Source organism: Misgurnus anguillicaudatus, chromosome 7 (assembly GCF_027580225.2).
Source record: "Misgurnus anguillicaudatus chromosome 7, ASM2758022v2, whole genome shotgun sequence".
NCBI classification, from domain to species: Eukaryota; Metazoa; Chordata; class Actinopteri; order Cypriniformes; family Cobitidae; genus Misgurnus; species Misgurnus anguillicaudatus.
This window is the reverse complement of record NC_073343.2, coordinates 6,335,491-6,358,938: the sequence shown is the minus strand read 5'-3', so window position 1 is coordinate 6,358,938 and position 23,448 is coordinate 6,335,491. Positions and strand designations below refer to the sequence as shown.

Below are 23,448 nucleotides of genomic sequence, written 5' to 3'. Positions count from 1 at the left end.
CCTCTTGATGTGATGACGTATTGCTTGAGGTCGTCCTGACGCGTCACAGGACCGGAGATGGATGAGAAGTTGTGGTTTAAAAGTGCATATTTTTAATTTTTCCTGCCAAATAAGACAATTGTTTCGCTAGATAAGACCCTTGTGCCTCGTTTGGGATCGTTTAGAGTCCTTTGAAACTGCAATTTTAAACTGCATTAAAACTGTTGAATGTTGGGGTCCTTTAAAGTCCATTAAAATGAGAAAATCCTGGAATGTTTTCCTTAAAAAAACATCATTTCTTCTTGACTAAACAAAGAAAGACATCAACATTTTGGATGACATGATGTTGTGTAAATTATCTGGATTTTTTTTTAAGGAAATGGACTAATCCTTTAAAGTGAAATCCTAATGCAAACACCAAATCTAAACCAAAGCGAAAATGGTTTGAAAATAGGAAAAAGCAGTTGAGTAACCAATACGTGACAATGACACATAAACAGAAATTCGTGATACGATCATGAAAAAACACGGAAATTCGTGACCGTATCACGAAAAAGAATGAAAAAGAAATGTGTGACTATAGATACATAATTTTGTGAGACTGGGTAGCATATCACGATATGATTCATTTTATATCATGATAATGATATGGGTTACAATAGTTTTTTAGCTTTTACTAAGATAATAAGGTTTTTATGTTTTTAAAATATAGAATTTTCTTAATTCTCACAAAACACTTTTATACAAGAATAAAAAACAAGATAAAAACCAAACAAAACTCAAGCTCACTAACGATAAACAGTCAGTGATGAAAGAATGATAATAAATTATATATTATATATATATATATATTAAAGATAGAAAAGTAATTTAGTACAGATCGATCACACCAGTCATACAAACCAGGCTTTGGTGGTCAAATGCTCCCGTCCGCGGTTTGGTTTGGATTTGGTGAATGTGCCCTTAGTTGCATTATTTAGGAATCACAGATAATCTTGCCCAGAAGGGATTAGATTTCTCAGAGGACCACAGAGTTAAATGAAAAGCAGTAGGTAATTTACTGTACAGAGGTTGTGTGAGGAAAAACAGATGTTTGAATGGGACAGGAGGATTAAAATCATAAAGTATGTCTATGTATTCACATCACCTCTTCAGGGAAAATACTGCTATCCAACATTGCTCGTTTCATGTGTCTAATAATCGCTGTCTTCTGAATCAGTTCAGATGGTGTAGACCAGGGGGAACAAATGTAGCATACCAAATACAATATTATGGTGGGGTTTTTAATGTCTGTAAAAAACTAGAAGAACTTTATAAGTGGTATTCTCCTTTAAAAGAATGTATAAGCTGTTTCATCTTTAAATTGATTTCAAATTGATTTTAAAATGTCAACCTGTCTCTCTCTATACATGATTTAATTTTATAGACATTACAGTGTTAAAAGCTAGAGTTTACAGGTGTTTCATGATTTCCCATGGGTGGAGTTTTATAAGCTGATGTTTCACTTTGGGAATTGCCTTAGATCCGCTTCAAAATGTCATGGTCCACAAGAACTGCTGTAAATGATAATAGTGGATTGAAGTGTTGTCGGTACCAATTCAATTTCACTTGTCTTGGTACAAAAAACATGCTTATAGCACAACACACTATTTAATTAATACATTTAAGTTTAAATATTTAATTAATAAAAAGCAATGCATTATGTATTTTATACATTAAATATATATATAATATTAAAATATAACATATAATATTATATATGTTTGTAAAAAACTTGTATATAAAATTTTTGTGTAATATTAAACTGTATCTGTCAAAATTATTTGCAGCATGCAGGTTTTCGTGTGTTATTAGTTTTGAGCGGTTGTTATCTGGGAATAACAAACCAGCAAATATTGCGACTGGCCAATCAGAATCAAGCATTCAAACAAGTTGTGTAATAAATACTTTAGTATGACACCTGGTTGAACCTACCCATTCTCACCAAGATGCATACAAATGACACGCAGTGTGATTATCGTGCAATAGATACGCCAAATTCCGCTTTTGCGTGCATATGATACGCAAGTCCTTCCCATTCACTTATATGGCGAATCGTTTTGTGTCATTTTATTTATTGTTTTCTCATTTGTTTTCTGTTTATTTTACCATTGTCGCTTGGGTTTAGGGTTAGATTTCAGATTTGTTTAAGCAGGTTATTTAATATACAGGTTTCTCTATGTTTTTTTGTATATTTAAGCCATGGTCGCTTGGAGTTGGGGTTAGAGATGGGGTTTGGGTTAGGATGTTATTTTTATATAACAAAAAGTTGTTCTAACCCTAAACCCTATGATGTTACTGCTTTTGTCTTACCGATTGTAGTCAGCAATAACCTGCCCGCACTGAATAATGCCCCTTATTTGATAACTTTCAGTTTAGGTGCTAGTCACCGTGTTGCCAGATATTAGTACGAAAAACAAGCAAAAATAATTGTCCTTAAAAAACAAAGTAAGTTCAGACCTTGTCTTTCAGAAATAAATCAGAGAAATCGCTAATACTAACCTACACCTAGTCATCACAAAGTGTCTCATTAATTATTAAAACACTACATCTAAAGAGGATTTTTAACAATGGGATCTGGCAACACTGCGAACTCTGCACCAGTGCCCTCATGGCTTTAGTCAATCGCCGTCATTACACTAAATTATACAGTAAACTGTCCAAACTTAATTATATACGCGGATGCCAATATAAGTCGTTAAAAAAAACTAATTAGTCATTCAGGGAACTTCAAATTTTATTTTTTTTATATGAAAAATTTACCAAGGTCCGGACCTCGGTGACCTCATGGCTACAGGCATGCTTGCACTGACATATCTTAACATATATCAGTGCCATTGTTTTGTCTCATTTATGTATCCCTATAAAATGTGTTAATGCATAAAATGATTAAGAAGGACACATGCCTGTATTAGCATTAGGACTGAAACTCACTTTGTTTGAATGAATCCAGGTGTCAACCTATAATTTGTTTTCTCCTTTCATCACGACACATCGCTATCCTCCACATGATTTGCTTCAAATCTAAAGTACATCTGTACTCAACTCTGCACTTTCAGAGATGTGTCACCATTGCTGGTTTGATATGTCTTTTCACATATTTTGAGCAATTTTTGTAACCAAACTGTTCAAAAGCACCATTGGTATTTTTTCCTACTATGGAAATCAAAGGTGCTACTGCTTCCTGCTTTTCATTGTGATCATCAGAACAAAGGAATTGAGACACGTTTGGAACAACCTGAAACATACAGAATTTTTTATATACAAAATATTTAAATTATGTTAAATAAATGACCATTGTGTGAGGACTTTCTCAAATCTAATTGAGGGTCTGATGTTCTCAAAAGTGATATAATACGAGACAAGTAAGAGTCAGCATCAGTGTTACTCAGGCCAGTGGCCCTGTGTTATTTTAGGCAATGAAAATGACTTTGAATCCGAGCTTTGAATACCGAGGCGAGTATTAATTAGATAATAGCGTTTTAACTGAATCACTGTGCACCAGATGTTGGGCTGAGAATAAATTAGTTTCATCAGGCACTGTTTATGACACTTTCAATACTAACGCTGTGATCACAAACAAAGAATTTCTACATATCTTGGACTGCCTATAGGCAGCAAAGTAAACAGTCAGTATGATATATCTTTTCATTTCACTTCTTACAATTGAAGTGCTATAAAAACTTCGTCATTGCCCTTTTGAAAAGACATCAGCTATTTCAGTAGTACCATACCATATGTTCTTACTCCATTTATGGTTTTTGGTTCCACGTCTGCTTGTTGTCACTGTCAAGTGAGCAGCCTTTTGTGGATGCTGATTGGTCTTAGTAAGAAATGTTTCCATGGTATCAGACAGACGACAACAAAATGAAGGCCATATGCAGGATTATTGCAATTTAGATAATCGCATTTCACGGGTAAATGCAATAAAGCAAATGAAATAGATTTGTGAATTATGGATATTTGCAGTTGTGAAGTTTAATGGTTAATAAGAATTTTATGGCATATCAGCCCCCGCTAAAAAGGCATTCAGAACTGTTGAATCTTCAACCATGTGGACATCTTATACAAAACCTTGGTTTTAAAGAGAACAAAATGGTAACGAACAAAAAGATTAATGTAATTGTGAAGTTGTTTCTTGACTTGAATGGACCCCAGTGCATTGACTGTAATTTGACAATAAGTCATTCATAACCAAACTGAATTCGATCTAAGGCTGAACATGGACTGATCAAACCCACCATTCATATGCAAATGTAATTAAATCTGCATAACATCCCTGCACATATTATTGACCTCATAGAAGCGAACAATGGAAACCTTTACTTTAATGTTAATATCCATATATGGACATTGGTCTCTCTCTCTCTCTCTCTCTCTCTCTCTCTCTCTCTCTCTCTCTCTCTCTCTCAAGTGATATTATTAGTAACAGTGGTTTTACTGGTTCAAGAAGCTGAGTGAGTTTGACTGGGGTCCTGCTCTTTCAGATATGCTGTATTTGGATATGCTAATAGTTTGTCCTCTTCTGATTGGTTAATTAACCTGAGATGAAGTTGTCCCATCACAGGTGGGACTGTGAAAAGAGGTTACACAAACACACATACCAACATATCTCAGTGTGGTTGGATTAGTAATGTCACAGATTACTGCTAATAAGTTGTTCAATAACATCTCTGTTTGCAGCTTCTTTTATGTACTAAATTATTGTTTCGTTTCTCTTTTCGCTTAATGATAATGCTCATGTTGACTGAACTCTCATCAGGGAACAATCACGAAGTGTGAAATGAAATATTGGACCCTTTTAGACTAATATTCATTAGTGTGTGGATGCAATACAGTAAACAGTGCGTTCTTTCACAGACAAGGACACAAAGGGACTACTTACTGTCTGCCTTTGAAATCAAAGTGTTTATCTTCTTTTTTCCTCTGTCTCCGTCCCTTTCTGTCTTTCAGATTATTACATTTTTTTGCAGTAAAAAACTGAAAAGGAAAGACATTTTCATTTGGACACTGTTGTTCATGAACGTATGCTCAGAATGTTTGTCAGGTGGGAAGAGCTGAGCGTTTTGCCTGTCACGTTTTGACAGCTTGAACATGTTTGTGCTTTTGTGTATGTGTGTAGACCGTTGTTGTTTTTTCCCCGATCATCATTACCTCCATCAGGCTGTCCTGGCTCTGAGTGCATCGCGTCTTATTCTGCTGTCATCTCTAGATAATAAAATTCACACCTAATATTTACTCTCATCCATCACTGTGAGGCTACCTGACAGACATTTTATCATTTAGCATTGCACATTAAGAGCATTGTAGCTAGGGAAATGCATAAGTGTAGATTGCTTAGTGATTTGTTAAATGTCTACATGTTTTCCTTTTAGGTGATCCTGATTCTGACAAAACTGTTCGACTTTAACCTCGGAACTGTGACGGAAAGTTCACTCTGGAGGTAAATTTACTTCTGTGCATGGAAACATATTATTTAATGAGTTTTACATTTATTGACTTGTATTTTTTTTACTGTGGTGGTGCTCCTCTTCCCTGTGGTATGGTTGCATTTTCATGATTTGCGTATAAATAGCATACAGCAGGGCTCAAAATTAACTTTTTTATTTGGTAGCACTGGTGCTCCCAACTTTAAAGAGTTAGGAGCACCAGCAAAAATTTAGGCACATCCATCCAAAAATTAAAAAGTACCACGACTACAATGTAAATGTTAATAGATTTATTTTATTAAAAATAAAACACCACCACCGGGCTTTACACGTCCTATGGCCAGCATTTAAAAGTTGGTCTTCTATTTTATTTTATTTTATTTTTTGCTGCATAAATTCCTAAATTAATACCCAAATGCTGTTGAAATAGTATAGCAGCAATAATAATTTAACAATTACAGGTAACATGATTAAGATTACATAGAAAATCTAGCAAACACGTAAAACACTGATTAATTGTGACATTACAAAAGTGACCCTAATATAGAAGGCTAATATATATTGGTATTGATAACTGCATTACCAGAATGCTTTTACTACTAAATAGGCAATGTTTTAAAAAATACAACAAAAACATACCATCAGCATTGTCGTATTCCACAGCAACATGGACCACAAGGATGTTTGTCGAATGTCCATTCACCAGCGCATGCGCACATACACCATTAAACACACTGACAGACAGCTCGGTGTCTCCGTCAATAACACATTTGTCATGACACGTCTTGTGTTTTTGGCACTTTCGCCATGTTTAAGCAAGGTACGTCTGGCGCTTTAAATGTTTTGATTCCGCCATTAACACCGTTTTACAGGATTTACAGTAAACAGTTACATTTTCATAGACACTCGAAATCTTTAAGCCACTCTCTCTGAAAGGTTTAATGTCAACTCGTATTTTCCGGTGGTGGAGTTACATTTGAATCTCGATCGTCGTCAAAAAATACAGTAATAACCTTGGCTGTAATCGGCTCGCTCTCGTCATGCTCGCGACGCGTTCGTCTTTTCACATTTCCGCGCTTCACTGAAACAAGGAATGACTGACGCTCATATTAGCCAATCTTCGGTCTTCATTAAACGCAAGAACTTAATGGTGAAATTTGATTGGATATGTATCGTTGGAGAGAACACTGAACCAGGGACAGCACGCAGGATCACAATCAACTCGCGTCACAACAAAATGGGCAGTCGCACAAATGCTCCCAAATATATTTTAAGGTCGCACAGATTACATTTCGGTCGCATATGCGACCAAAATGGTCGCAATTTCGAGCCCTGTACAGTGTGAAAGATGTGCAATACATACGCCAAATTCCAAATTTCTTTATTGTTTTGTTTTATGTATTGGTTTCTCTTTTTTCTGTTTTCTTTTTACCACTGTTGCTTGGGTTTGATGTTAGAACAACTTTTTGTTATATAAAATGACATCCTAAACCCAAACCCCAATTCTACCCCAAACTCCAAGTGACCATGGTTTAAAAATAGACAAAACATGTTGAAACCTATTTATTAAACAGGGTTCCCACGGGTCCTTGAATTCCTTGAAAGTTTGTGAATCTGGTTTGAAATATTCAAGGCCCTGGGAAGTTTTTGAAAATATACATACATACAGGTCATTGAAAGTGCTTGAATCTATTTTTATTAGGGCTGTCAAAATTAACGCGTTAATAACGCGTTAACGCAAATTCATTTTAACGCCACTAATTTTATTAACGGAGATTAACGCAACGCGCAATTTCTGTTTGACCCTTGGTCCAGCCCATAGTTGAATGAACAGAGACGCAGACAAATGTGACTCTCTCTAAATGAGTAAAAGGTTTTCATAGAAATAAGAACATTAAGCAAATCGTCTACCAAATCCAATACTCTAAATGCTCGTTGGACATCTGATATGATCTTTATTTATACATCTGAGAGGTGTAACGTTACCGTCCTCCTAATGCTTAATCTAATACAAAGATGCGGCTCAATTCATTTAGGTTTCGCTTTTATGCATGACTTAGAAAATAGACTGCAGGACTTGCTTGATGTTAAAAGAGTCATTAAGAGAGATAAAGTTCGGTACCTGATTAATGTTAAAGAGTTATTAAGAGCGACAAGACTCAAAAGCGATCCCCTCACGCTGACTGACTGATATCTGAAGCGCGTGCACACAGACGCGCGAGTGCGCGACCCGGATATATAGACGTCTACACAAAATTACAGTTTTACAAATATCTGTTTTGATAAGAATTCACGCAGGTGGGCTCTATAATCTGTTATGTTTTAAGTAAATGTTTGGTTAACTGTTGGGTAAAACTATCTGATGTGTAACATTATATTAGATCACTTAGATTTTAAGCAGTCTGTCTCAATGTCAATCAAACAAAAGGAAAAAAAGTTGAACATTCATTGATGATGTTTTTGCTTTGTGTGTGCTAAATCTATTAGTTTTACCAGTGATTTTAAGGTATTGATGTGGTAATATAATGTATGGATGTGGTAATTTTGTGGTAATTTTTGTGGTAATTTGACTCTTTCAACTTCAAACAGGTGTAGTTCTGTCATATTTTGTTATATTTCAACAAATCATGCATTGTTCTATGTTTTAATAGAGAATGTCAAAATATGAACAACTGTTTTTTTTAAATTTGCTAATTCCGACTCAACTTGCCAGCACAGGTCACAAATGATGCAGCAGCAAACAAAAATGGAGAAAGAAAATTTTCTGAAAGGAAAATTCATATACAAAACAATGGCTGGTGATTCTGTTAAAATGTAAACAGGCTGTTGTTAACATACATTTGCATAAAGCATCTATATATGTATATATGATTAGAATATTAAAAACCTGAAAAGTGTTAAATTAGGGTAAATTTAGAATGGATATAAATGTGCGATTAATTTGCGATTAATCGCAGTTAACTCATGAAATCATGCGATTAATCTAGATTAATTTTTTTAATCTATTGACAGCCCTAATTTTTATGTTTTTCTATTTTATTAAATTTTCTGGAAAAAATCCATATTATTTATTTATTTTGTAGTGTAGGATAATATCATAAAAATTCTACACTTTTTAAGCACACATGCTAAACTGTTCGCTTTAAATGCTTATATCTTCTGTATGCTTTTTTCCATAGTTGTGCTTGACACATGAAAACGTCTCAGGTTAAGTATGTACTGTTGTTCCCAGAGAAGGGAACGAGATGCTGCGTCTCCCTTGCCATACTTCCTGCGTCCCTGTAACTCCGTCTTTGGCAATATTTCAAATAGGGATATACTACTTGGCTCCCGCATCACCCTGTCTTTGTCATTAAAGATGCAGTGTGTACATTTTAGCGGCATCTAGTGGTAAGGTTGAGAATTGCAACCAATGGTGGCACAAAATGGCGACTTCCATGTAAGGGGACCCGGTGTATGTAAATAAAAACGCCTCATTTTAATTTAATAAAAACATAACGTTCATTATAAAAAGGTCTTCATACACCTCTGATAATATAGTTTTGTATATTATTTAGGGATGCACCGAATCCAGGATTCGGATTCGGCCGAATACTGGGCTTTTTTGACGGGGTTCGGGTTCGGCCGAATCCTAGATTTTTTTTTCCACCGAACCGAACCCTAGACTTGCGCTACGCTGGTCGACGTCACGCGGCCGTTGATTACACACATCGGGTGCTGAAGTGGAGATAAGCTTTTTCTTTCGGTGAGCCTTGGGGCTGGACACACCAAAACTTTTAAACACGGCTGAAAACGCCTTGAGGACGCCAAATGCCAGCTGTTTTTCAGCCGAGCGCTTGGTAGCTGTGATGCTTCAGCTGTGAGCTGGTTGGTTGCTGTGGTAATGTCCCGCCCCTCCTCCATTGTAATTGGACGTCCGTGTGAAAACTGACATTGATGAGCAGAGCTTCTCACTCAAAGTTAAATATAGTTTTCAGCGCAGAGCTGCTTGCTTATTGGAAAAACGAGCGTGTCGCAACGCATCGCTTTCATTATGCATAGGCTTATGGTAATTGTCAAAATAGTTTTCCAACTTGTCATCCTGGCATAATGTACAGTTAAAATTAAATAAAATGAAAAATGCACTGCGGACGTTGTTTACTTCATTAATGTGCTTAATGGATTAAGGATGCGAGTAGGATTTGGTATTCGGTTTCGGATTCGCCCGAATCTTAAACGGTGGATTCGGGATTCTCCCGAACCTAAAAAATATGGATTCGGTGCATCCCTAATATTATTTTGCTTTTCTGTCAAGAGATACTTCTAAAAAGTACACACTGCACCTTTAAGCCTCACCATTGGTTGAATTTGATATACACATTCAGACGCACTTACCCCTGGAGGCATCCACAAAGTGTCACCGCAGTGACTCAGCGCAAGTTCCCTCAAAAGGGAACTATAACAATGTATCTTAAAGAGTAACACAATGTAACCTTGCTTTCACTTAAAATGAGCAAAAATCCTTGAAAGTTCCTTGAATTTGAAGTTAACTAAGGGAACCCTGATTAAATTACACCCTAAAGCAAAACCAAAATCTAACCCCAAACCCAAGCAACAATGGTTTAAAAAATATTGAGACACCAATACATGAAACGGCACAAAAAGATGCGGCGTGCGCTGGTGGTATAGCTCTTCAAAAATGCGTGTAAAACACTGATCTTTATAAATGACTGGATTGCGCATAGAACGCTTAACGTAACAGCGTGAGGTGAAGCCAGCGCAGAGGCCATCTTGGTATACCCAACCGGCAGAGAGCGTTATTGACATACATTCAAAATCATGATTTAAATTCACCAGGTTTACAGTGTATCAGTCACACAAGATTCATTTTTAGGATATGTGTACGTAAATGAATTGTTACTTCTGGTGTTATTTGCAATGTTTATGTTTTAATCGTGCAGGATAAGGGATTTATAAAAAAAATAAAGGTGAGTGTGTCTGCTGCATTCTGTTAATGAAACGGGTAAATAAAGTTTTTTGACATTAAGCTACATGGTCAGCGTTATTTCTCTGAATAAGTTAGGTAACTTGTAAAGATACCATAATTACAAAACCAGCAAATTATTGCCTGCACATACGGTACAACGCATGATTATTTATTTAGATTTCAGAATGAGCATGTTTGTCATTAATACTAAATATGCTGCGGTCTATCCGCTGATACTGTAATGAAGATGAATGTAGTAACTTTCAGTAAATACACTGAAAAAAATGATTCATCGAATTCAATCAATCCTCCTTAAGGCAAGTGGTTGCAATCAACCCATTTAAGCTACTTTTAAACAAAAGTTTTATATTTTATTTTACTTTACGAATCTTTTTTGTTTAAATGTAGCTTAAATAAATTGATTGCAACCACTTACCTTAAAAAAAAAAATAATTAAATTTAATGAATCATTTTTTTAGTGTAACTATGTACATCAGGGTTCCCCAAATCTTACTCTGGAGAGCCGGAGCACTACAAAGTTAAGGTCCAACTAGCGATTTTTGTGTGAGCATATCACTGAACACCCCTGACCACTCGGTGAGTTTCACGTCTTTGTAAACGAAAGTTTAATGCATTTTAGGAAGGATTGTTCAAGTGCACCATTAAACCCATTGTAGAGGTGGGAGGTGAAACGCAAACAAACGAAAATTCTCAGGGCAGCCGCATATGTCGAAAATTCCGTCAAAACCGTTCTATTTCACCATAAACAATCTGAAAACGGGGCTTTAAGTGTAAAATACCGAACTTGTCCTTTAATGTAAAGGAATGTAATGTAAAAGATTCAATTCTGTTTATATTGAAGTGCGCGTGGGTAACTGTACATAATCAGATTATATTTTTACGTGATTGCACTACTAAGTTTAACTTAGATTTAACATCAGTAACATTATGATACGGTCAAGGCTGAACTTGGCCCTCTGCCTTCAAGTACGTGTTACCCATTTTATCTCTCCCTCAAAGGAGGGTGCCTGCATGTATCACAGCGATTAAGAAAGTGAAGAGTCTACACTATCAGCTGCAAACTCACATTCAGATCTGACTCTGTTCCGGTGTTGAACACCCACTTTTCACAATCAATTAATTCCCCGTGGATACCATCCTGCCCTACATTTCTTGTCGTGTCAAATATTCCGTTTCACTTACAAATACGTTTTTTACGTAGAATAGGTTGCGAATACTGTTTCATGTTACTTTCAACTACTGCAGCACTGCTTGGCCAGCAAGAATGAAATGATCTGACAAGACCGCAGTATTAGTATGAGGCTTCTAGCCTATTACAAAGTAGATAAGCGAACACACGTTTTTACATTAGCCGCTACTGCGTTAGTGGCAACGACTCCGGCCTGTGAATGGCAAACACCTGGGATAAATTTCTGCTCTGAAGCACTTTCTCTGAAACATTGCTGATGTGCCCCTGGGTGAAGTACTTAATCCCTGTCTGCTCCTGGGACACTCTGTACTATGACCTGCCTCTCTCTCTCTGCCATAGCGTGGAGACAATGAAAAGAAAAGAATTGCAAGGTAGCAGTACAAGTCAGGCTTAGACAGAGAGAAAGAAAGCACTGACTGTACATTCTGTCACATTCAGCTTTTTGAATTTTCTTTTCCATTAATTTTGAGTTCACATCACAGAGAACAATCATTTACTCATTTATAAACCGCCAGTATTCACCAAACACTTTTCTCTGCCTTTTAATAAGTTGGTGAGAAGCTCACCTTACTTTGGTATGCTTTTTTAACTTCTGGATTAGATTGCTGCAGTGCATTTCTCTCTGGCTGTCTGAAAGAGTCTGTTTTACATTTCTCTGCTCAACTGGGGCGCTTCTCGCTTGAGCATTTCTGAACTATTTTATCTATTAAAATGGCTCCCGGTCAAATCTGCAATTCATTCCCATTAAGGTACCTTGAATTCAATTTAAAGACCCCAGACCCTCAATTTTTAAATGACTCTGTATTAGTATTCTCCCTTTACTTTTATGGTTCTATAGTTTTCAATCCTGTAATATTCATGGTCAAACTTTGGGGTTTTAAAGATTTGAAACGGCTCAACTTTATGCACTTCATTAAAGTCAGCTTTAATGATAATATAGTGTTTAATTAATAGTTTTAGCTTTTCTTCATATTTCAGTAAACCACCTTTATGCATTAACATCTTAAATGTTCTATATTTATTAGTTTATTAAATTTACTGTGTTTTATATTTAATTAACTATTTATTATAGTTACATGTTTGAGATTTACACTTACCTAAAGGATTATTAGGAACACCATACTAATACTGTGTTTGACCCCCTTTTGCCTTCAGAACTGCCTTAATTCTGCGTGGCATTGATTCAACATATTGATATAGATAGCATCTTGCAGTTGATGGAGATTTGTGGGATGCACATCCAGGGCACGAAGCTCCCATTCCACCACATCCCAAAGATGCTCTATTGGGTTGAGAACTGGTGATTGTAGGGGACATTTTAGTACAGTGAACTCATGTCATGTTCAAGAAACCAATTTGAAATGATTCAAGCTTTGTGACATGGTGCATTATCCAGTAGCCATCAGAGGATGGGTACATGGTGGTCATAAAGGGATGGATATGGTCAGAAACAATGCTCAGGTAGGCTGTGCCATTTAAACAATGCCCAATTGGCACTAAGGGGCCTAAAGTGTGCCAAGAAAACATCCCCCACACCATTAAACCAACACCACCAGCCTGTACAGTGGTAACAAGGCATAATGGATCCATGTTCTCATTCTGTTTACGCCCAAATTCTGACTCTACCATCTAAATGTCTCAACAGAAATCGAGACTCATCAGACCAGGCAACATTTTTCCAGTCTTCAACTGTCCCATTTTAGTGAGCTTGTGCAAATTGTAGCCTCTTTTTCCTATTTGTAGTGGAGATCCGGTGGGGTCTTCTGCTGTTGTAGCCCATCCGCCTCAAGGTTGTGCGTGTTGTGGCTTCACAAATGCTTTGATGCATACCTCGGTTGTAACGAGTGGTTATTTCAGTCAAAGTTGCTCTTCTATCAGCTTAAATCAATCAGGCATTTTCATCCACAGGACTGCCGCATACTGAATGTTTTTCCTTTTTCACACCATTCTTTGTAAACCCTAGAAATGGTTGTGTGTGAAAATCCCAGTAACTGAGCAGATTGTGAAATACTCAGACCTGCCCGTCTGGCACCAACAACCATGCCATGCTCAAAATTGCTTAAATCATCTTTCTTTCCCATTCTGAGATTCAGTTTGGAGTTCAGGAGATTGTCTTGACCAGGACCACACCCCTAAATGCATTGAAGCAACTGCCATGTGATTGATTGATTAGATAATTGCACTAATGAGAAATTGAACAGGTGTTCCTAATAATCCTTTAGGTGAGTGTAAATGTGTTTTAGCAGCCACTTTTGCTATTGTAAACTAATTAGCAACATCAGTACAGCTGCAAAGAATCATATATTCGGATGGGCTTTTGTCCATCATAATGAGGAATATGTTGTCATAACTAGACCGGATACATGATGCATTTTGCCAGATATGAATTGTCCAGTCTCTAGAGCAATGCAAAATGACATCATCCTTTATCAACATGCCATCACTGTAGACACACACATACACACAAACACTCACACTGCAATCACCTTGAAGGAAGGCTTTGTTTAATTTCTTTTTGGCTCCAAGCCCTGATGAGATTTCCTCTCCTGCTGTGTGTCACTCAGAAAGGGAGCTAAGGTGGTGGGGGGGGGATTACAGAGGAAAAAACAGAAAGCCATTATCAAACTTCCTCAAACAGAAATGGCATAAACAGGAAATGAGGAAGAGGAAAGAAGTGGAAATAGAAGAGTTGATGAGGGAGAGAGAGTTGCAGAGAGAGAAAGACAAGTAAAGAAGTGATAGTGAGACAGAAAGAAAGAGAGAGAGAGGGAGAGAGGCGGTAGCGGGGTGGGGATGGGGGGTGGTATCATGTTATTAAAAGAGGTGAATGTTAAAGCTCAGCTTGCAGGCTGTTGTAAATGATGTCGGTAATAACAGTATGAATGATTAATGAATGTTGCTGTTGGCAGCATAAAGGAGGGGGGAAATATGAAGACAAATCACAACTCATTCAGAGGAGCTAGTTAATCAAACTCTCCTGTGTTTTAAAATAGATATACATACTAGCAGGTATCTACACGGCCCATGCAATCTTTGCACGCACACATTGTCAAGTATACGAGTATAATACTCTTAAGTACAGTGCAGAAGCGTCTGAAGGTCAGAGAGAGGGGCTAACTGCACCAAAAAATGTCAGAGGAGCTTTTTAGCTACTCACCATCCTTTTTGAGGGTGCTCAGTGAACCATCTTCCTCTTCACCTGTGCCGCTGTATGGCAGCTTACACAGCCCAAATAACCTTAACAGCTTAGAACGGCCGTGACACAGAGAGAATGCAGCGTAATTGTGTGCTATGTGTCGAGATGGTAAAAGTGTCAGAGGAAGAGCGCTCTCAACATACACAGAATTGAGCACTCCAGGCCCACACCTCCAGCGCCACAGCACATAACTATCTGGCCCAAAACCATTAGCGTTATTATACTTGTAAGAGTACGGCACTCTCCTGTCTGCAGCCATACCAGACGGAGAAGAGACAGCGGTAATGAGTTCAGATGGAAAGAAGATGCAGACGCATACACAGTGGAGAGGAATTTCAGCTTCAGTTAATTACGACTGCAACTTTCCTAGCTAAGCTGAGGTGCGGTGGCATCCTGACGTTTCTGTGCTCATGTGGGTGATGTTAGTTATCGCATCCTTGGTGAAAAGCAGTTTACAACAGCATGAATTTCTAGTTTATGCTGGCCGATGTGATGCTGGACTGAACTTCTATCAAATATGTCTATTTGTGTGTGTTTGTAGGTCTGTAGATTTTGGGACGACGTATGAGAAGCTGACAGATAAAATGATGAGCAGAACAATGCTAAGCTATCTGTACGTCTGTCCGACCAATAAGAGGAAGGTGGGTGTGTTCCAATATGCATCTTAAACATAAAAGTATGAAAGGGTGATTCTCACGAAATTAGACTTATGAAATGTCATGAAACATTTTAATCAAAAAAGTAAATGCTATCAAAATAAAAAGCATAAAGTTACAAACATCTGTTCATGTACTATTTGCGCAGTGTAAAAAAATTCCCTAAATTGCAGCTGGGTTGCTGGTAACTTACCGTAGATTTAAATTTATGTTTTTTACTGGCAACATTTTGTTCAAAGTTAAATGAACATTAAACGTTTACAAAAGTTTTTGTCTTCACAGAGTAAAACTAAAAAAACAGCATCAAGCAAAACATTCTGGGAAACAAAATCTAAAGCAAAAAACGGTTGATGATGATTTCTGGTTTCCAGAATGCTTTGTATGAGGCTGTTATTGTATAATATTATTCTGTAAAGATAAAGACTTGTTAATATTTAAATTAACTTTGAACAAACTCTTGCTAGTAAATTATATAAATTTAAATCTACTGTAAATTACCGGCAACCCAGCTGCAATAACATTGTAATTTCTACAGATTTTTTTTTACAGTGCAAATGTTTTGAAATGACATCACATAAACCGATTTAGTTTTTTTCACATTTAAGATGGAAAATTGTCATTACCGCAACGTGTCCATGACTGGATTTCGGTTCTTTGACATGGAAATATTTATAATTAAAAAATCTAAAAAATAAAGCTTCAGTGCATGTTATACTATAAACATTTACAGTAAAGAAACATGTGGTATTTGGTGATCATTGGTAAATGTAGAGACAATAATAAGGAATGTAAATGTGTCCAAGACCAATTTTCTCATCCTCCGCAGCAATTTTCAATCATTGTTTAAGCCCTTAAGGAACTAACATTTTCAAAACAAAATAGTTGGAAGGGACATAATTGACTGTGACACTCAAGATGGCTACCAGGTAAGCAATTCTTAAGTTTTGTTTGTCAAAGTACCTAGACAACTTTTTTGGTTCTCATTACCGAAACATGAGTTTGTAAAGGCATATATTTAATGTAATGTCATGTTGCGGTAATGATAATTTTTGATAATGATAATCTAAAAAAAATGTAAATAATTCTGTAGGAAATCCTCTAAAAATAATTGTTATGTAAGTTCAGACCTTAATGTTATATGTGCAAAAAAAAAAAATTGGCTTCAGTGGCTTTTTAAAAATTCTGATGCTGGACAACTTCTAAATCTGGATTTCGTGAGAATCACCCGAAAGTGTCGGGGAGAAAATATAAACCTAAATCTTTCTCTCGCTCAGATCCTGATTTTGTCCGATCCGGAGGTGGAGAGCTGTTTACTTATCAGTTCGGATGAAGGCGCAACCTTTCAAAAATACAATATTAACTTCTATATTATGAGTCTTCTGTTTCACCCTACGCAAGAGAATTGGATACTGGCTTATAGCCACGACCAGAGGGTATACACACAAATATGCATACAAACACTCATACATTACCTCAAGGGGGTCTACTTTTAAGAAACTATTAAAAGCAGATAATGTGGATAATTAAGTGTGAGCAAGATAATTACCTTTGTTGGCTGTAGTTAGGGATCTCACAGTGAATCTGTCTTTTTCACTTGGCTCTAGCTGTACAGCTCGATGGACTTTGGAAAGAAGTGGATTCTTATAAATGAACGGGTAACACCGGGGCGATTCTACTGGTATGACTCACAAACACACGCACACACAGAGTAATATTTTTAATGATCATCAATCTCATATATCACGCCTACAGTGCAATTTCACACTAAAAAATTCATCTGATGCAAGAATATACCTGCATGCGTAAACACACACGGAAAATGAATCCTTTATTAATCCCACTCTTCTCTTTACCTCTTCATTTGATACTGATGAACTTACATACACGAAAAACACACTCATGCACTATGACTTTGTATCTTTGTGTCTTTCCCCATGTCTCTCTCTCTCTTTTCCTTTCTCTATCTACCTCAATCTGTCTCACTGTCATCACTTTGCGTCATTCCACCTTCATATCATAGTACGTGTGGAATTTTGATCAGGTTTTATATTTTAATCCCATCAGTGTGAGATTGTATTCGCATGGCCATATATTTGTGTGGTGTGTAGTCAGAGTAACTGGTTGCCTGTCACATGCTCGATGAGCTGTAGAGACAGCCAACAACATGTCTTCACCCATGGGTTTATAATACCCCACACAAACACTCAGCACCTGCATCCCCCCCAAAAAAAAAAAAATATATATCTCCTTTGCTGCTTCTCTCTGCAGTACATGCACATGTTGTCTTGCTTGTTTATGTGTCATTAAACCCTGCCTTAGTGTCTTAGTTTAGTGACTACAGACCGGATTGGAAAAAGTCTAACCTCAGACTGTGACTTTAAGGGTGCGTATTATCGGACCGGGCTATTGGCGAATGTATAAACACAAGCTGAGATAATTGATGGGTGGTTTAAATTCAGACTGAAATAATAATGAAAGGGTCGGTTAGACTGGGTTTACAAGAGATACACCACAGTTATAAAGAAGGGCTTAATAGAGTGCTGCAGGGATGACGTTAGTGGGACATTGGTTCCCTCGCTAAAAAGGCCATGAATTTATTCCATAGACTTTTGGATTATCTAAAAAAAATCTGTGTTTAGCAAAAGTTAAAGGAACAGTATGTAAGAAATGTATATCAATTAATCATAAAATGGCCCTGATATGTCACTAGACATTAAGAAATCATTTTCATTTCAAATACTTATATCACTCACAACAGTGGTCTGGCCAGGATATTGTCATTTAAAAATTGGAGTTGCAGCCCTCAACTGATGTTTATGTTGTCATTTTGTGTATTGGCCACCAGTTGTGTGATTGCAGTACCAGTTTTAGCCACAAGTTTTGTGATTGCAATACCTGTTTTGTCCACAATCCTACATACTGTTCCTTTAAAGGATTAATCAATTTTCTTAAAAAAATCCAGATAATTTACTCACCATCGTGTCATCCAGGATGTTGATGTCTTTCTTTGTTCAGTCGGGAGGAGGTTATGTTTTTTGAGGGAAACATTCCAGGATTTTACTAATTTTGATCGACTTTAATGGACCCCAACACCTAACAGTTTTAATGCAGTTTAAAATTGCAGTTTCAACGGAGTTTCAAAGAACTCTAAACGATCCCATAAGGGTCTTGTCTAGCAACGATTGTCATTTTTGACAAGAAAAATAAAAAATATGTACTTTTAAACCACAACTTCTCGTATATCACGTCATCACATCAAGTGGTCACAGATGACGTATGTGTAACTACACCCCAGTGTTTACAAGTGTGTAGAAATGGACCGTTGCGATGTTGTTGTATGTTGAATGATACTAATTAATGTCTTTGTGTCAGTTTATTGTTTAAAATGGTCTGCAAATGTGCGTTTGATATATGTAACACGTGACCTTTCGGTGTCATAACGCAATTACGCGAGGTCGCAACGGTCCTCTTTCTAAACACTTGTAAACACTGGGGCGTAGTTTCGCATACGTCATCCGTGACCTCTTGACATGATGACGTATTGCATGAGGTCGCGCTGGCACTTCTCAATACCGGAGATAGACAAGAAGTTGTGGTTTAAAAGTGCATATTTTTTATTTTTCTTGTCAAAAATGCCGATCGTTTCTCTAGATAAGACCCTTATGTCTCATTTGGGATCGTTTAGAGTCCTTTGAAACTGCAATTTTAAACTGCATTAAAACTGTTAATTGTTGGGGTCCATTAAAGTCCATTAAAATGAGAAAAATCCTGGAATGTTTTCATCAAAAAACATAATTTCTTCTCGACTGAACAAAGAAAGACATCAACATTTTGAATGACATTGTGGTGAGTAAATTATCTGGATTTGTTTTTAAGAAAATGGACTAATCCTTTAATGACACTTTTTGTCCAACAATTTAATCTTCTCAGATGAACGTTTATGAATTTTAAAGTCTAAATTTGTTTTTTATTTCTAGTAATCGCATTTAGAGCTGCTTTATGCTGAGTTCAGACTGCACGATTTTAGTCCAGATTTTGACTCGCCGACAGGTTTTGAGAAATCGCAGACAAATGCTCGAAATCACAGGCAAATCGATGCTCGTGCACGCGTGTGACAATCACACAGTGTGAATTATCAAAGACGTGATTTGAGAGAATCGCTGACGAGTCGCAGACACCTGTGAGATATCTGGCATGCTAAATACCTGAACCGGTCTGCGATACAAAATCATGCCGTGTGAAATGTGTTTTGACTGAAAATAACATGGGCGATGGCCTACAGCCAATGAGAGAGCAGCAAACAGGGCAGCTGGAAGTTCGGGGAGGAGTCTCTCCAACCATTTCCTCCTTCATAATCTTTATTTATTTTTCTTCTTTCTGCTGCAAATAAGTGCATATGCAATTTGTATGGCAAGCTTCTTGCGGGCTACCATTTTTTTTATAATAATCCCAGTCTCACGTGAGAACTCCGGTCTTGCACGCGTGACCTTGCGTTGTTTCCTTCGCATCACTTCTCGCGTACGTTTGGTTTGTGAGATGTAGTTTGCAGACCAGGACAAAGTTGTCGGCGATTCTTTCTATGGTAAAGTCATGCAGTATGAAAACCTTTGTCGCCAATCCATCATGCAGTCTGAAACAGCAGCTACTAAAGGCTACCCCAGATAGTAAGCAGTGTGAAAACATCTGTGACCCAACTAGTTTGAAAATCATGCAGTCTGAACTCAGCATTACCTGTAACCTGGTAAGTAAGCAGATTTTTTTGCTTTTAAAAAGTGCTAATATAGATTTTTTTTAATGCTACCCTAAGGATTTATTGTTTATGATGATTTATGTACCTCAGGAAATGATAAGATGAGAACCTTTTTTAAGTAATACTTTTATCAAAATACTTATGGCGCTCTCCCAGGTGCTGAAAAGAGATAAAGAATTTGGCTTCTCCGAATCCACTTTTGCTAGTTTAACGATGGAAAAAATATCCTAAAAGTGTTGTTCCTATTTTCGTAATGAGTAATGGGTGTGTTTTGGGCGTAAGATGCAATAAACCAATGAGAGTCTCATCTCCCATACCCTTTAAAAGCCAGTTTCGCTCACGAGTTTGTAAGCAGAAAAACTGTAAATGGAGGAAGAAGACCAGTTTAAGATTCATGTTCAACAAATGTGTTGTGTTGTATTTATTAAAATGGTTATTTTTAAATTAAAGCTTTGGTTATCTTTAACCTGATAAGGAACACTGTGTCGTACATGGTACACCCTCTCCCTTGCACGTGAGGCTGCATAAACGTCATTGTAACTTTGAAGCATTAAATCTTCAAAATATACGATCATACGGCACATCGTTGAAAAGCTTAGGCTTTCGGGATTCCATTAAGCGCACACACAAAGCATAATATGATTTTTAGCAGTCATAAAAATGTAATCTAGTTGGTAGTTACCTGAACCGGGCGGCGCCGATTTAGGATATTTACTTACCTTCAAAATCTTCCCTTTATCCATTTCGGTGAAATTGTCCAAAACAAATTGTTCATAAATCCCCAAAAGTCCAAGGAAATGGAATATCCAAGACTTACTCCAAAACGATTGGTTCATCTCACAATCTTGACGGTTTCTGATCGAATTACGATATAAATATTGTATACAATTAGTTCACTAACGGAACATTCGTTTGAATCTCACTTTTCATTCACAATTTATAATGAATATATTCGGATGTCACGTTTATTGTGCAACGTCTGAGGAACAAATAGGCCCCCTTGTGGAATTTCAGCCGTTCCATAAGAGGCTACAAGTCATTATTTCAGTCATGAATTATAAGGTAAATTAAGCAGTGTTTTAATTGCTGATAAAGTATGATGCATGATCACTGTAAGTTTTTTTGTAGAAATAATTTACAAATATGCAAAAAAAAAAGGTTTGCATAAAGTAAAATACTTTATAGGTAGCAAACAGGAGATAAACATTTTTACAAACCTGTGGAGAGCAGTTTCAGCACTGGACAGCGCCGCATTTAAAACTATACTTAAAAATAGTTCTCACCATATCTAGAGGTACAAACTCATCATATACAATAAATCTGTGGGGTAGCATTCTTTTTTTTTAAAGCAAAGACCTCATCTTTTAATGAGGTCGTTTGGAGGCGTTTCTAAATCTGGTTGTCTCAAACAAATGAAAACCGTCCACTTCAGTAAATGACGATAGATGGATGACGTGAACTCCACTGCTTCGCTATCATTAGTCCCTTTCACACATACAGTCTTTACTGGTATTTACTGGTAAATTGCAGTTAACAGATCATGTGTAAACAGAACCTTTCTGGTAAATCAGTGCTGCCAATTTACCAGAGAGTAAAGAGAGGTTGTAAGATTACCAGTAATTTACAGTTTTAGGCCAATCATAAAGTTTTGATACAGATGACGTGTTTACAACTGCACTGTTTACGGACATTTCCACACACGCGCTGCTCTAGCACACCTGACGTTAACGTCCACATTTCTTCACCAAAGTTGCTTAAAACAGCTTACCATTTATTTGCCGAATTGCAGACGTCCTCTGTGAAGCCTAATGTGCAAAAAATACTGTTGTTTAAGAGGTTTAGTTTGACGTCGCCTAATGCAATGTTGTTTAATCACAAGCAACTTTGCGACTATCAGCATTTGCCTACTGACTAAACCCTGATTCAAATGCAAGTTTTGAGTAACATTGTTATAAGCAACGTAATAGGGGCTCTTTAAAGCTCAGACTGAATTTATAAGAGAGAGTTTAAGAGAAATGTTTAAACTAAGATTATAAGAGGGTGTTTAAAGTGACACCATGTAATTTTTCAACCTTCATAATAAATTTTCAAGATCCTTGTGATAGTACATCGACTTTAAATGGGTTGAATGACATGTCTACCATAGCCTGACGGGGTCTGTATCACTTTTACTCGTATTTTAAAACTTAGGGTTTCTGGTAGTAACCAGAGCACCAAAAAAAACTACAAAATTCGACTGCTTTACGGCATACGTCACTTCCTCCACACAATTTGTTTTTAACGTGAATTCTGCTGGAAGCTACTTAACGAGTGTAGAGAGCAACTTATAGCATGTGACTCCGTGGCACAGTTTTAGTGTCACGGACCTATAACACGGGCGACCCGGGTTCGATTCCCCTTTAAGGCAATTTTTTATATAAACTCACGATCTTGATTCATACATAAATGCGATCTTCTTTATAAATGACGGCGATTATCTTGCTTATAGTTCGCTGTATTCAGATGCTGTGTTCACGTATTTACCTTTCTTTTACTGTGTCTATGGTATTTACATTACAATCCAGGATGCTACAGCAGTCAAACTTGCTCACAGTGTAAAACCAAACCCTACTCATTCACCAATCAGATCCGAGTGTTTCTCTCTTCTCTCTTCCTCATTTGCTGCGTTCCGCTGTCACTCGCGTGACGTATTACAAAGCGGCAGACTTTAGGTCTGCTTGGATCACATCAGTTTACTTGGATTTTGAGCGACAATTTTCACACAAAAGAGAGAAAAAACAAGCGCCATTGCGGAAAATCCTGGTGGCGAGGGAGAGAGAGACGATGCAACAATATTTGTTTGGAAAAAGGCAAGGAAATATTTCTGGTCGTTTTTCAATTGGAAGGCTGCAGCCTCCGGAGGTCAAATATGGAGGCTGAATACTTTATCAAGCCTGGTTTATTAAGGTAAACTGAGCATTACATTCGCAAGTCATAAGCATACTGCAACAATTTACGATTAACTAAGTACAATAGTCAACTTTATAATTGTTAATATTTTGAAATAAGAGAGTCTTGATGACGTATACAGCTTAGAAATACGACATTCGGAGGCTGCAACCTTCAGATTGAGAAATGGCTTCTGCCACGACGAGTTCCTCATCAGAAAGTTGTAACATGACTGCGTTTCTCCCTGTTGTCTCAAAATGTTGATCGTTTAGCGTTTTAAATGTTTAGTTTTTAG

The 23,448-nt window shown here is 37.1% G+C and overlaps 1 protein-coding gene across 2 annotated transcripts in view; it reads left to right on the top strand.

Annotated features, from left to right (window-relative positions):
* Window positions 1-23,448, top strand: part of sorcs3b (sortilin related VPS10 domain containing receptor 3b) — a 118,228-nt gene that overhangs the window by 36,155 nt on the left and 58,625 nt on the right. Inside the window, exons 2-6 of one of the 2 annotated variants that reach the window (XM_055172020.2) lie at window positions 5,394-5,461; window positions 15,361-15,460; window positions 16,750-16,908; window positions 17,080-17,153; window positions 17,496-17,516. In XM_055172020.2, the coding sequence (XP_055027995.2) occupies window positions 5,394-5,461; window positions 15,361-15,460; window positions 16,750-16,908; window positions 17,080-17,153; window positions 17,496-17,516 (422 nt within the window). The remainder of the gene's footprint in view (window positions 1-5,393; window positions 5,462-15,360; window positions 15,461-16,749; window positions 16,909-17,079; window positions 17,154-17,495; window positions 17,517-23,448) is intronic. The other variant, XM_055172021.2, reaches the window with a different exon arrangement.